The 12,366-nt window shown below is 48.2% G+C and overlaps 1 protein-coding gene across 2 annotated transcripts in view; it reads left to right on the top strand.

The window, feature by feature from the left end:
- ANKRD33B (ankyrin repeat domain 33B) overlaps window positions 1–12,366 on the top strand; it is a 101,723-nt gene that overhangs the window by 81,005 nt on the left and 8,352 nt on the right. The window contains exon 3 of one of the 2 annotated variants that reach the window (XM_027520073.1): window positions 3,229–3,369. The exons of the other annotated variant lie outside the window; for it this stretch is intronic. Within the exon in view, the coding sequence (XP_027375874.1) occupies window positions 3,229–3,369 (141 nt within the window). The remainder of the gene's footprint in view (window positions 1–3,228; window positions 3,370–12,366) is intronic. 2 annotated transcript variants of the gene reach the window in all.

The following is a 12,366-nucleotide window of genomic DNA, read 5'->3' as shown; positions in this document are numbered from 1 at the left end:
TCTCCTTGCCGGGTTCTATTTAGTTACCTACCATCTATCCATCTATCTATGATCCATTCATCAATATATGTACCTACCTATCTGTCTGTCTTCCCTGTCTATCCATCTATCATCTATCTATTGCTTACCTATCTATCATCTGTCCCTGTATCTACTTACCTATCATCTATCTACCTACTTATCATCTGTCTATCTTTCTTACTCAAGGAGAAAGCTCCTTTTGGTTAATTGTCATCTTAAAGAAGGTTAACATTTATTCATTCTTAGCAGCGTCAGGTCCATCTTCTGTTTCAGCTGAGTGAGGTTGTCTGTGCGATAAGAGGTACTGTTCTGTCATCCTGGGGAAGCCAGCGGGACCTGGGAGTGATTTCATGGGTCATGACAGCTTGAGTCCGAGTTGTCAGAACGCATGGGCTGCGTGTTGGTTTTTCCGATCTCTACATAACACACAGGACAGATCTATATAACGGACCGTTTGCTTTGTGGATCCTAGGTATTCCTTCTCCCTGCCTGTTTAGAGCGTTTAGCATGTCAGTGCAAAGGACATCCTGCTGAAGATGCGTCCGACACACTCCTTCATGTTTTTTAGAAAAAATGGCTCTAAACAAATTGCAATTTGTTTCACTACGACCCTGGCTAAATCTAACTGACAGGTGCTGCAGAGCGCTTAGCTGGCCCACAAACGCAACTGAGATCAAAAGACCGCCCTCCCTCTGCCCCCGCCCTGACAGTTTGCCCCAGTTAAGCTGCTTTGGGGATCTGACAGCCAGCATCCTTCCTGGGTCGGCGGGGGGCGGGGGGAATGGCTGGGGTGGCGTGGGTTCTGTAAACAGCAGAGAGTCAAAAAGTGTCAGCCTCTGGTTGGAATCTGTGAGTCACAGAGCGGAAAGGTCCCTCTCATTTGTTTCTGGCTTGTTAACCCCGTGACAGGACCGTGTTAGTCAGTGCTCATCTCAGAAAGTCAGCGAAGTTTCACCTTTTCATGTTGGCAATGAGGTCAGGAGGCGGGCTGAGGTCTGCCACGGGGAGCAGACCACACTGCTTCTGTTAGAGTCCACACCCTGGTTTTTGCTGCTTGTTCGTTTTTAACCCGGAGGCTGATGAGAAGGAGGTACTATCGCTCGGCCAGCAGCCTGCAGTGTCTGGTGCCTTTTGGGGAAGGAAACCCAGTCCCACGTGTACATATGTCTTGATCGGGGTGCGACGACAGGGAGGACAGGGCTCCCACGTGGGAGGAGTTAGTTACTGAGGGGCGTGCACGTATTGGCAGGGCCAGGGTGGAGCCCAGGCGATGCCACTGCAGCAGGAGAAGGGGCTTCTGCCTGCCGCTGTGCTGGGGGCCTCTGTTGGCTCGGCCTCCCAGCCTGCAGGGCATGTGTGTGTGTGTGTGTGCGTGCACATGCGTGTGTGTATGTGAGTCTTAGGAAACACCTTGTGGCTCGTGCCTGCCGTCTTCCGGGGAGGTCTTACCTCCTCTGCCATAGCCCCAGTCTCACGCAGTGCCCTTCCTGGTACCAGTCAAGGAAGGAGCCTCAGGTTTCCTGGCCTCTTCGAGGTGCAGAAGCCTCCCTGCAAGGAGCCGGTGGTGCCCAGTTAACAGCAGAAAGTACAGTTCAGTGTCCACCTGGCCCTACACCTGCAGCCCTGACAGTGAGGGGGGTTCCGAGGGACCTGCACGGGGTGGGGATGAGGGGCTTTCAGAGCTGAATCCTCAGGGTAGAGGGATGGAGACTGGGGACTTCCCTCGTGGTCCGGTGGTGAGGAATGTGCCTGCCAGTGCAGGGGCCGTGGGTTCTTCTCCGCTCCGGGAAGATCCCACATGCCGAGGGGCACCTCAGCCTGTGCCCTGAAACTCCTGAGCCCTGGAGCCTGGAAGCCACTGCAATGAGAAGCCCAACACTGCGACTAGAGAGTAGTCCCCGCTCACGGCAACTAGATAAAGCCCTCATGCAGGAACCAAGACCCAGAGCAGCTCCCCCCTCAAAAAAGGATGGAGACTGGTACCCAGGCCCTCGTGCAGACTGCCCGCACTCCTGAGGTGTGTTAGCCATCATTAGGGCCAGGATGCAGATGGCAAGCAAGAGGGGCTGGGGGTGCCAGGGTCAGGGCGAAGGGGAGCAGAAAGGGAGGCTGTCCTCCACCTTGGTCCTGAAACAGTGACATCTGAGCTTCTGGGACAGTGGTTCTCAACAGGGCTGATTTTGCCCCCAGCGATACTTGGTGAGGTCCAGAGACACTTGCGGTTGTCATGCCTGGGAGGGACGGAGGTGTGGTAGCTACCATGTCTAGTGGGCAGAGTTCAGGGAGGCGGCTGACCATCCTACAGTGCACAGGACAGCCTCATTACCCATCCCAGGTGTCGGACAGCAGCTTCGGACAGCTCGGGCATTTGACCCCAGAGCCTCTTTGTGTGTTGTCTGAGGATCTTTCTCGGGGTGAACCAGGAGCATCCTGGGAACACAGCTTCTCACATGATGTTCTCCTTATTCACCGCTACCTAAGAGTGTGCAGGCTTTTTGAGAATCCTCTGAGAATGAGCAGAAAATCCGGCCCTTTTTTTTGAAGTACAGGGCGATGAAGTGGAGAAATTTATATTCTGATATGAATATTCTTACCTGCTTGGGTTAATGGATGAGGGTCTGGGTAGCAACACTCCCTGTGTTCTCTGTGGGTATGTGTGTGTAAGAGAGAGAGAGAGAGAGAGAGAGAGAGGACCTTCTGAGCCATGCCAGGGTGGCAGTATGCACTAACACATCCTGTTGCTATGGTGATGAGATGCAGACTGTCTCCTCTCTGAGGCTCTGGAATTCTGGGAAATGGCTCCTAGCTTCCTTTTCTGTTCTGCATTGCCCTCTCCTGCTGGGAGCTGACAGAATCCGCATGCGACCAGCTCAGGTGTGCCCCCGCAGCCTCCCTGCTGCCCATGTCCACTCCTTAACAGGTTGCCTGGACAGCTGGCCTTCAAGCAGGTTGGCAAAAGGGAACTCAAGTGAACCAGAGGCAGCAGCGCTGTGGCCCAGGCAGGGTCCTCCGTCGCCTTGTATCCTGGACTCCTGAGAATTTTTTCCTGTGGCTTGGGAGGCAAACACACACGCTGCCCACCCTCCCAAAGATGGTCCAGCCCTGCAGGCGGACGCTGCCCCATTTTGCTCTGTGTGTAGGAAGCCCTTCTGGGATGCCCACTCTTTGTGGAGGGTGGTCCATCCACGTGTGCATTTCTCTTTGCAGGGCACGTCACCATCACCAACTACTTGTTGAACTATTTCCCTGGTCTTGACCTTGAAAGGAGGAACGCATTCGGGTTCACGGCCCTGATGAAAGCAGCCATGCAGGGCCGGACAGAGTGCATCCGAGCCCTGATGCTAGCAGGTACGTCCCCACCTTTCTTCTGTGGTCTCAGGGCCCCAGGCAATGCTGAGTGTGCTCCTTAAAAAATATGTGTTGGGACTTCTTGCTGGTCCACTGGCTAAGACTCCACACTCCCGATGCAGGGGGCCAGGGTTCGATCCCGGGTCAGGAAGCTAGATCCCACATGCCACATCTAAGAGTTCACATACCACAACTAGAAAGATCCCGTCTGTTGCAGTGAAGAGCGAAGATCTTTTCCTCCTCATGCTAAAAGAGAATCAGTGCCCATCAGTAGAGCACAGCCTCCTTGAGTTATTCTGACAATTAAGTGAGAAATGTTCATGAAGCCCGCACCCAGGGTCAGGCACAGAGAGAGCGTCTTCACATCTCAGTCAGTGGGAGACGCTGTTGTCGCTGTTACTTGATTTCATCATCTTAATTTATTTTGGTTTTGTTCTTGGCTCTGGCTTCAGCTGATCTCGCTGGACCCTACGAGCTCCTAGAGAGAAGGCGTGCCCTCCCATCTCAGTACCTTGTGTGTGCACGTGTGAAGTCGCTCAGTTATGTCCGACTCTTTGCCACTCTATGGATGGTAGCCCTCCAGGCTCCTCTGTCCATGGGATTCTCCAGGCAAGAATACTGGAGTGGGTTGCCATTTCCTCCTCCAGGGGATCTTCCAACCCAGGGATTGAACCCACATCTCTTATATCTCCGGCACTGGCAAGTAGATTCTTTACCACTAGCGACACTTGGGAAGACCCTTGCCTTGTGATTAGATTGGAGTTAGAGGATCCCCAACCTACTTTGGATTGTTTTTTATTTTTTCTCCTGCTTTACTTAACTAGAGTGTTTTAGGAGATGCTGTAAGAAAAATAAATTCTATAAGCAAAGACAGGCTTCAAAGATGAAAAACTTTTTTGTAACTAAAAAAGATCTTAATTGAAATTAATTTCATTGATTGTGCTTTTGACTCAATGACAGTTTCTTTCTTTTTTTTTTTTTTTAAAGAGCAGTGGGCTTCCCTAGTGATTCAGCAGGAAAGAATCTGCCTGCCAGTGCAGGAGACTTGAATTTAATCGTTGGGTCGGGAAGATCCCCTGGAGGAGGAAGTGGCAACCCACTCTAGTATTCTTGCCTAGAAAATCCCAGGGACAGAGGGGCCTGACGGGCTTCTCTGTCCATGGGGTCGCAAAGAATCAGACACGACTTCGCAATTAAACAACAACAATCAGTTTCCACGAAGTTTATCGGGGACGTTGGGGAGGGATGGTTCCTCCTAATTAAATGGTGATTATGATGCTTTTGTGTTTGGGGGGTCCTTCATCTGCTTTTACTACTTCTGGATCTTATAATTGAGTGTAGCTATTTACTTTTACCACCAAAAACTTACCCTGTCGATCCAGGAATTTTCCCCATGTGAATTCATTTGAATTACAAACCCTCTTGCTCTTAGATCAATTGCCTGCTAATCACTCTAGACCTTGCGTGGGATTTCCTGTCTTTCTTTTTTCCTGGGTCTGGTGCAGGTTTCAGGCAGTTACAGGATCTCAGAACCATTTTTCAGATCTCAGGAGAGATGGGTCTGCTTAAGACAGTGTATTCAATGCTAATGTGTTTCCCCCTTTTCCTCTGTTATTTGGTTAACAAATTTGGCATTAGGTTTCATATACTTTCCCTTTCCTGTTCCCATCTGCGTGATCACAACCTCATCAGTCTAGAATAATCCCTCATGAGTACAAACCTCTAGGCCTGCATCCCTGGACTGAACGTGGTCAGAGCAGAAAGACGCATAAAACCAGCTGGATCCTGGTGTCAAATTCCAGCTCCTCCGTTCAGCCTCTCTACAGCCAAAGCCAGTCACCTCCTGCCCTAGGCCTGTTTCTTCTTAATATTCAGCGGACGTCAGTAGTTACTGCAGAGCGTCGTGATGGGGACTGACTGAGTTCACACATGACACGGACGGTTGCCTGGAATGGAGGAAGCTGTCGGTAATGGTTGAAAAAGTAAAAAAGTGTGAAACTGTTAGTTGCTCAGTCGTGCCCTACTCTTTGTGATCCCACGCATTGCATCCCAGGCTCCTCTGTCCATGGGATTCTCCAGGCAAGAATACTGGAGTGGGTTGCCATTCCCTTCTCGGGCATCTTCCTGACTCAGGGATTGAACCAGGGTCTCTTGCGTTACAGGTGGATTCTTTACCATCTGAGCCACCAGGGAAGATTTGGTTATCATTATTGTTATTACGGATTTTATTATTTTTTTAATTAATTTACTTATTTATTTTTGGCTGTGCTGGGTCTTTGTTGCGGCGCATGGGCTTTCTTTGTGGCGAGTGGGGGCTACTTTTTCTTGCAGTTTGAGGGTTGCTTCTCTCCTGTGGAGCACGGGCTCCAGGGCACGCGGGCTTCGGTGGCTGCAGCTCTCAGGGTCCAGAGCACAGGCTCAGTAGTTGTGGTGCGAGGACTTAGTTGCTCCAGCATGTGGGATCTTCCCCGACCAGGGATCGAGCTCGTGTCCCATGCCTTGGCAGGCAGATTCCCCTCCACTGTAACACCAGGGAAGTCGGTTATTAGTGACTTTGTGTGTTTAATATGATTTGTTAAATGAAAAACTATGGTATACTTTTCCCTTTGAAAATATGCTTATGATGAGATACTTCACTTTCTTACTTCTCAATCCTGGTCCTATCGACACTGGGGCCGGGTGACTCTTCAGGGTGGGCTGTCCTGTGAATTGCAGGCTGTTCAGCAGCACCCCTGGCCTCTGCTTGCTAGGTGACTGTAGCACCTCTTGGTTCGGACAACCAAAAATACCTCTGGACGTTGCCAAACGTCCCCTATTGGGAAAGTCGACTGTTGTTGAAAGCCACTGATGTGATGTAAATGGGAAACGATGGGGAAAGTGAAGAGAGAATCTGACGCCTTCTTCAGGAAGCTTTTGACTGCCCTCTAAGGCTTTTGTTGTTTAACTTTAGAATATTTTCATTTTCTGCTGTTGCCACTAAGTTAGCTTCTACTTTTCCCCAGGAAAGTGGGTTACATTTTCCTCTTACAGTAGATGTGTGTGTGTCTGTTTTAGAAGAGAAAACAATATGTGATTGAATGTCTTTTCTGAATTTGATACATAGCAAAAAGGATACTTGTTGAGATATTTAAATAATTGGCATCAGTATTTTAAAGTCTTCTTATTTCCATTTGAATTTATTAAGAAAAACTAAAGCCTGTAAAGATCCTAAAATCTGAGTATTGCTTTTGGATTGATGTTTATGTACAGCTAAGAACAAAGTACAGAATCAGGTCATCCTGTGATCATTTTAAAAGCAAAAGGCATTTTTGCATTACTACATAATAATGGTTAGGATAAAATTGTGTATCTCATTCTCATTTTTTCGAGTGCAATATTCTTCTGAACCTGAGTGTCTTTCTGAATCTGGGTTGAATTTCATTATATTTAATAAGAACTATTTCCTTTTAGAAATAATGAATCATTGAATTGAATGCCACCCCTAAACTGTTTAGATTTTCTAATAGTTCATAATCTATGAGTGCCTATGAGCTCTTATCTTACCTTGTCAGGCAGAACAAGGTAATGTCAGAATTACCAAAACTTAGGCTTTTAATAAAAATATAACTAGGTTCTAAAAAGCTGATCTGTTGGCTCTTTCGTTTTGGGCTTCCTAAGGAGAACTGTCAGCTCTGCTGATATCACAGCGGGGTTGGAGCTGGGTGGTGCTGACTGCAGAACCTTGTTAATTCAGTGGAATATTAATGCCCCAAAGTGATGGGTGTGTTTAATAAGTGGCTCTGAGAACCGTACAGAGGATGTGATTATCTCTGAAGAGAAGCAGAACCCGGCGGAGGTTGGTTCCAGACTTGCTTAAGAGAGCTGGCTTTCATACCTGACGTGTGTCATTGCTGCGGCATTTGGGGAGCAAACACAACCAAACAAAAGCCTCTAGTTTCCCTGTGATTGTGGGGAACAAAACAGACAGAAAGGAAGGTGGAGGAGGCTCATCTAATGAGCAGAGAGCAGAGGCATTACCGCTACTGATCATATCCTCATCCTTGTTGTAGGCAAGCCCTGACTGTGTGTTTCCGGAAAGCCAAAGGATATGATGTCCCCAGAGAGGTTTCTTTCTGCTTGTAGAGGAAAACATGGATTTCCCATAATTAAGTTGGAATAGTTTCAAGTTATTAAGAAGAGGAAGGGCAAAAAATCAGGGATTTTATATCACCAAGGGCACAGTCTCAGCTTGGGCACCCACGAAAGCCAGCTGTGAGACAAGGACACAGAAGTACTTGTTCTAGAAAGTGAAACCAGGGGCAAGTATTTGTTCGAGAGAGTCACCCCAGGAAGCCAGTCAGGGATAAGGAAGCCAGACTGGGAAGACTGAAAAACCAAGCCATGTGAGTTACCAGGTGGGCACGTGGGAATCAGCACTGCTGAGATCTCTCAGACTGAAGTGCCTGGGGATGGGGTGGGATCCCTGCCTTTAAGGGCTCTTCCTGATGACCCTGCCTCCTGGTTTATCATATTGATTATATCTCAAGATATCATATTGATTAATATATTGAATATATCCTATTCATATTTAATATCATATTGAATAGCATATCATATTGAATATATCATATTGATTATACCCCAAGATGATGTATTGATTATATATTGAATATATGATATTCATATTGAATAGCATATCATATTGAATATCACATAGAATATCATATCATATTGAATATATCGTATTGATTACACCCCAAGTGCCCGAGATATAGGCCGGAGGTGGCCCAGGACAAGGCCAGTAAGGGCTGGTCCCCACTGATCTTGTGTGACCGTCACCGCCAGAAAACAGTGATTCCCTCAGTTCTTGTCCTCTTGATGAGAAAGAATTCAATTAAGAGACACGGATCAGTTTTAAGGAGCAAGAGTTTTACTGAGCAAAGCAAACCTGCGTGCCTGAGAGAGAGAAGCGAAACCAGACGCCGCCCCAGGACAACGGGGTAGCATTGCTTTTGCAGGGTGGAAAATCCCACCTTTTCTGCGTAATTTGATGACAGGTTGATTGACAGCTGTAGGTTGTGTAACTTCCTCCTTGCCCACAGGTGCTTAGTCACAAGCACCCAAGTGAAACCCCAGGGGGTTGGGGGGCGGGGGGAGGGCAAACAGCAATGCTAACTTACTACAATTGGGCATAATAAACCCAGGGTTACTATGAGTCACCTTTTAGATCTCGGTGCGCCTGCGCCGGCCTGGGCAGGTGGTTTTATCTTGTTTTGTTCTGATAAGGCTGGAAACTTAGCGGTCCTTGACCACAAAAGGGGAAGCTCTCTGGGTGTGTTGTAATCACCTGTGTCTAGGTGGGGAGGGAAAGATGACCCCCCCCTCCCCATCCAAGATGGAGCAGGGACCCACTCCTGTCTAACATGAGCAGAAAGGCCTCTTGTGGGTGTGGGTAGAACTGGAGTGGGGCCTTCATTTGAAGGGTAGGTTGCTCAGGGATAGGCTTCCTGGGGTGGCTCAGATGGTAAAGAATACGCCTGCAGTGCAGGAGACCCAGGTTCAAACCCTGGGTGGGGAAGATCCTTTGAAGGAGGGTATGCAACCCTCTCTTGTATTCTTGCCTGGTGAATCCTATGGAGAGAGGAACCTGTCAACAGTCCATGGGGTTGCACAGAGTCTACAGTCCATGGGGTTACACAGTCAGACATGACTGAAGTGTCTTAGCACATCACGTGGGGTTGGGGGCTTACAGAGACATAGGAAAGGAAGTGATGCATCCTGGGCTCTGCCTGCCTCCTACTGGTCCCATGGACCTGGCCTTGACTCTTGGGGGAAAGGGTCCTAAGAATGAGCAACAGAAGGTAGATTGTCTTCCTTTAGTCTCTTTTAGGGGAGAAGGCAATGGCACCCCACCCCAGTACTCTTGCCTGGAAAATCCCATGGATGGAGGAGCCTGGTAGGCTGCAGTCCATGGGGCCGCTAAGAGTTGGTCACGGCTGAACGACTTCACTTTCACTTTTCACTTTCATGCATTGGAGAAGGAAATGGCAACCCACTCCAGTATTCTTGCCTGGAGAATCCCAGGGACGGGGGAGCCTGGTGGGCTGCTGTCTGTGGGGTCGCACAGAGTTAGACACGACTGAAGCAACTTAGCAGCAGCAGCAGCAGTCCCTTTTAGGAGGTTTGTCTCTTCCAGTAACAGAAATCCCGACTTGACAGTTGATTAAATAAAGCAAGCATCTATTTGTCTCACCTCACTAGAAGTCACCCAACAGAGTCGGCCCTGACTCCCTGAGAACATACAGATCCAGGTTTCTTCCTCCATGCTTTTCTTGACTCAGCATTGCCCCCACACCCTCCACCCCTCCACCCCCCCCCCACCCCCACCCCTCCACCTTCCAGTGTGTTGACTGGTCACCTCATGAAGAGTTCGGATGCTCACTGGAGCTCCAGCCTCAGATCCGTGTCTCGGACAGGAAGCAGCATCACTGATAACGTGACCCCTTTTTCTAAACTTAATCAATTTGTTCATTTATGGCTGTACTGGGTCTTTGTTGCTGTGTGTGGGCTCGCTCTAGTTGTAGCAAGCGGGGGCTACCCTCTAGTTGAGGTGCACGGGCTTCTCATCGCTGTGGCTTCTCCTGTTGCAGAGTGTGGGCTCTGGAGCACGTGGGCGTCAGTAGTCGTAGCTCTAGAGCAAGCCCTCAGTAGTCTCGGTGCCCAGGGTGTAGTTCCCCGACCGGGGATTGAACCTGTGTGACTCCTGCATTGGCAGGCGGATTCTTAACCACTGGACCACCAGGGAAGTCCCAAAGGTCCCTTTGATCAGGGATGCAATGGCCTTCTCTTTGGGGCTCCCTGACCAGTTGTAAGGGAGGCTGGGAAAATGGAAAACAAGATTGCAGGTCATAGAGGTTAGAACTATGATCCTCAGTGGGGTGGAGATGTGTGTGGTTCCTTGGGGGACATCTTTGGCTGTCACAGCTGGTGGAGTGCTACTGGCATCTAGTGGGCAGAGACCAGGGGTGCTGTTTAAAGTCCTGCAATGCACAGGAGAGCCTCCACCACATACAGTCATCTGGCCCAGATGTCAATGTTGTTGCTGTTCAGTTGCTCAGTCATGTCCGACTCTTTGTGACCCCATGGACTGCAGCATGCCAGGCTTCCTTGTCCTTCACCATCTCCCAGAGATTGCTCAGACTCATGTCCGTTGAGTCAGTGATGTCATCCAACCATCTCATCATGTCATCCCCTTCATCTCCTGCCTTCAGTCTTTCCCAGCATCAGGGTCTTTTCTAATGAGTTGGCTTTTTGCATCAGGTGGCCAAAGGATTGGAGTTTCAGCTCCAGCATCAGTCCTTTGAATGAATATTCAGGACTGATTTCCTTTAGGAAGGACTGGTTTGATATTCTTACTGTCCAAGGGACTCTCAGTCTTCTCAAACACCACAGTTCAAATAGTTCCGAGGTTTTGAAACTCAGGGTTAGACCAGTGATGATGGACTGCCTAGAACTGAGTAGTTGCTGCCTTGAACAAAATAGAGGATCCTGTATAGACAACTCACAGCACCCAACTTGGTAGCAAATGAACTAACTGTCAGGAGCTCAGCTCTTGTCTACACTGCTGAAGCCCTGGGTGAACCAACAGGGAGGTAGGGGTGAGGATACCAAGAGTCTCCTGGTCAGAAGACTGGTACACTGGCCTTTCAGAGCTGCTCCATACTCTCTGAGAGGTATGTGCATAAAATGCTAATCATCAGTACTTGTCTGTCATGATTTAATGACTGTGTCCAGGCCTTTAATATTACCCTGAATCACAGTGATTTCTTAAGGAAGTGAATCCCTTGTTTGTAGCAGGACTCAAGACTCTTGCGCGGCAGTACAGTCAGAATGGCCTTTGTTCTTTCGAGTGTTTGTATTTTCCAAGATGATTTTGGAGAGGAAGAGGCACACTCAACTTTTGACAGCTGTTCCTTTAGTTTTCCATTAGCATTTGAAAAATGTCTCTTTCAGGCAGTGTTCATTAAGATTTTAATTTTGCAGTTTGCTCCTTTTCAAGTGACATGCAATTAATTAAGGCTTAATGTGTCATCTATTTTTTGCAATGACATTTTTACTGCCCCCTTTTCATTTGAGTCAGTTTATAAATTGTACTCTAGCTAATGAGTTCCATCCTGATTTCCAGTTTCAAATAATTATCACTCTTCTAATATGGTGATTCTTTCATGTGTCACAGAATTAAGAGTGTTACTGGGCGAATTCAGGTGAGCTGGGTCTGCCTGGGCCATTGGCCACGGCGGCTGCAGGGCAAGGAAGCCACTGAGACCCCTACTCCTCTTTTCAGTGCTTATTCCCCAGCCTTCGAGTGTCGGACACTCCAGTCTATGTGGGACGTACATGCAGAAGCCTCTTCCAAGCCTGGTCCCTGCAGAGCGTGCAGGCTAGATAACTGCCCTATTTCCCCACATTGTTTTGCCAGTGGAAATATGACTAAGGGGACTTGAAATCCTGAATGATTTTTAACTGTATATGCAGCTGAGATTGGACCAAGCTTAACTGAACAGCAATTCCTTATTAATTTCTCTTTTACTGAAACTTACAAACATTTCATCAAGTTGAATTGAAGATTAACTTTGCAGTATCAGGAGGGGCAGTGGGTGGTATGGGGAGATTTGTGAACGAAGTGACTTGTGTAAGGGAGATTGTGAAGATGTAGGAGGCAGATTTCTCCAGAAAGACATAACAGGTGGGAGATATATAGTAATAGAATTATTTTAGGGAGGTTTTTTTTCCAGTAGTCATGTATGGATGTGAGAGTTGGACCATAAAGAAGGCCAAGCACTGAAGAATTGATGCTTTGAAACTGTGGTTCTAGAGAAGACTCTTGAGAGCCCCTTGGACTACAAGGAGATCAAACCCATCAGTCCTAAAAGAAATCAACCCTGAATATTCATTGGAAGGACTGATGCTGAAGCTGAAGCTTGAATCCTTAGGCCACCTAACGTGAAGAGCCAACTC

Source organism: Bos indicus x Bos taurus, chromosome 20, assembly GCF_003369695.1.
Source record: "Bos indicus x Bos taurus breed Angus x Brahman F1 hybrid chromosome 20, Bos_hybrid_MaternalHap_v2.0, whole genome shotgun sequence".
NCBI classification, from domain to species: Eukaryota; Metazoa; Chordata; class Mammalia; order Artiodactyla; family Bovidae; genus Bos; species Bos indicus x Bos taurus.
The sequence above is the reverse complement of the archived record's forward strand: the minus strand, read 5'-3'. Positions and strand labels throughout refer to the sequence as shown.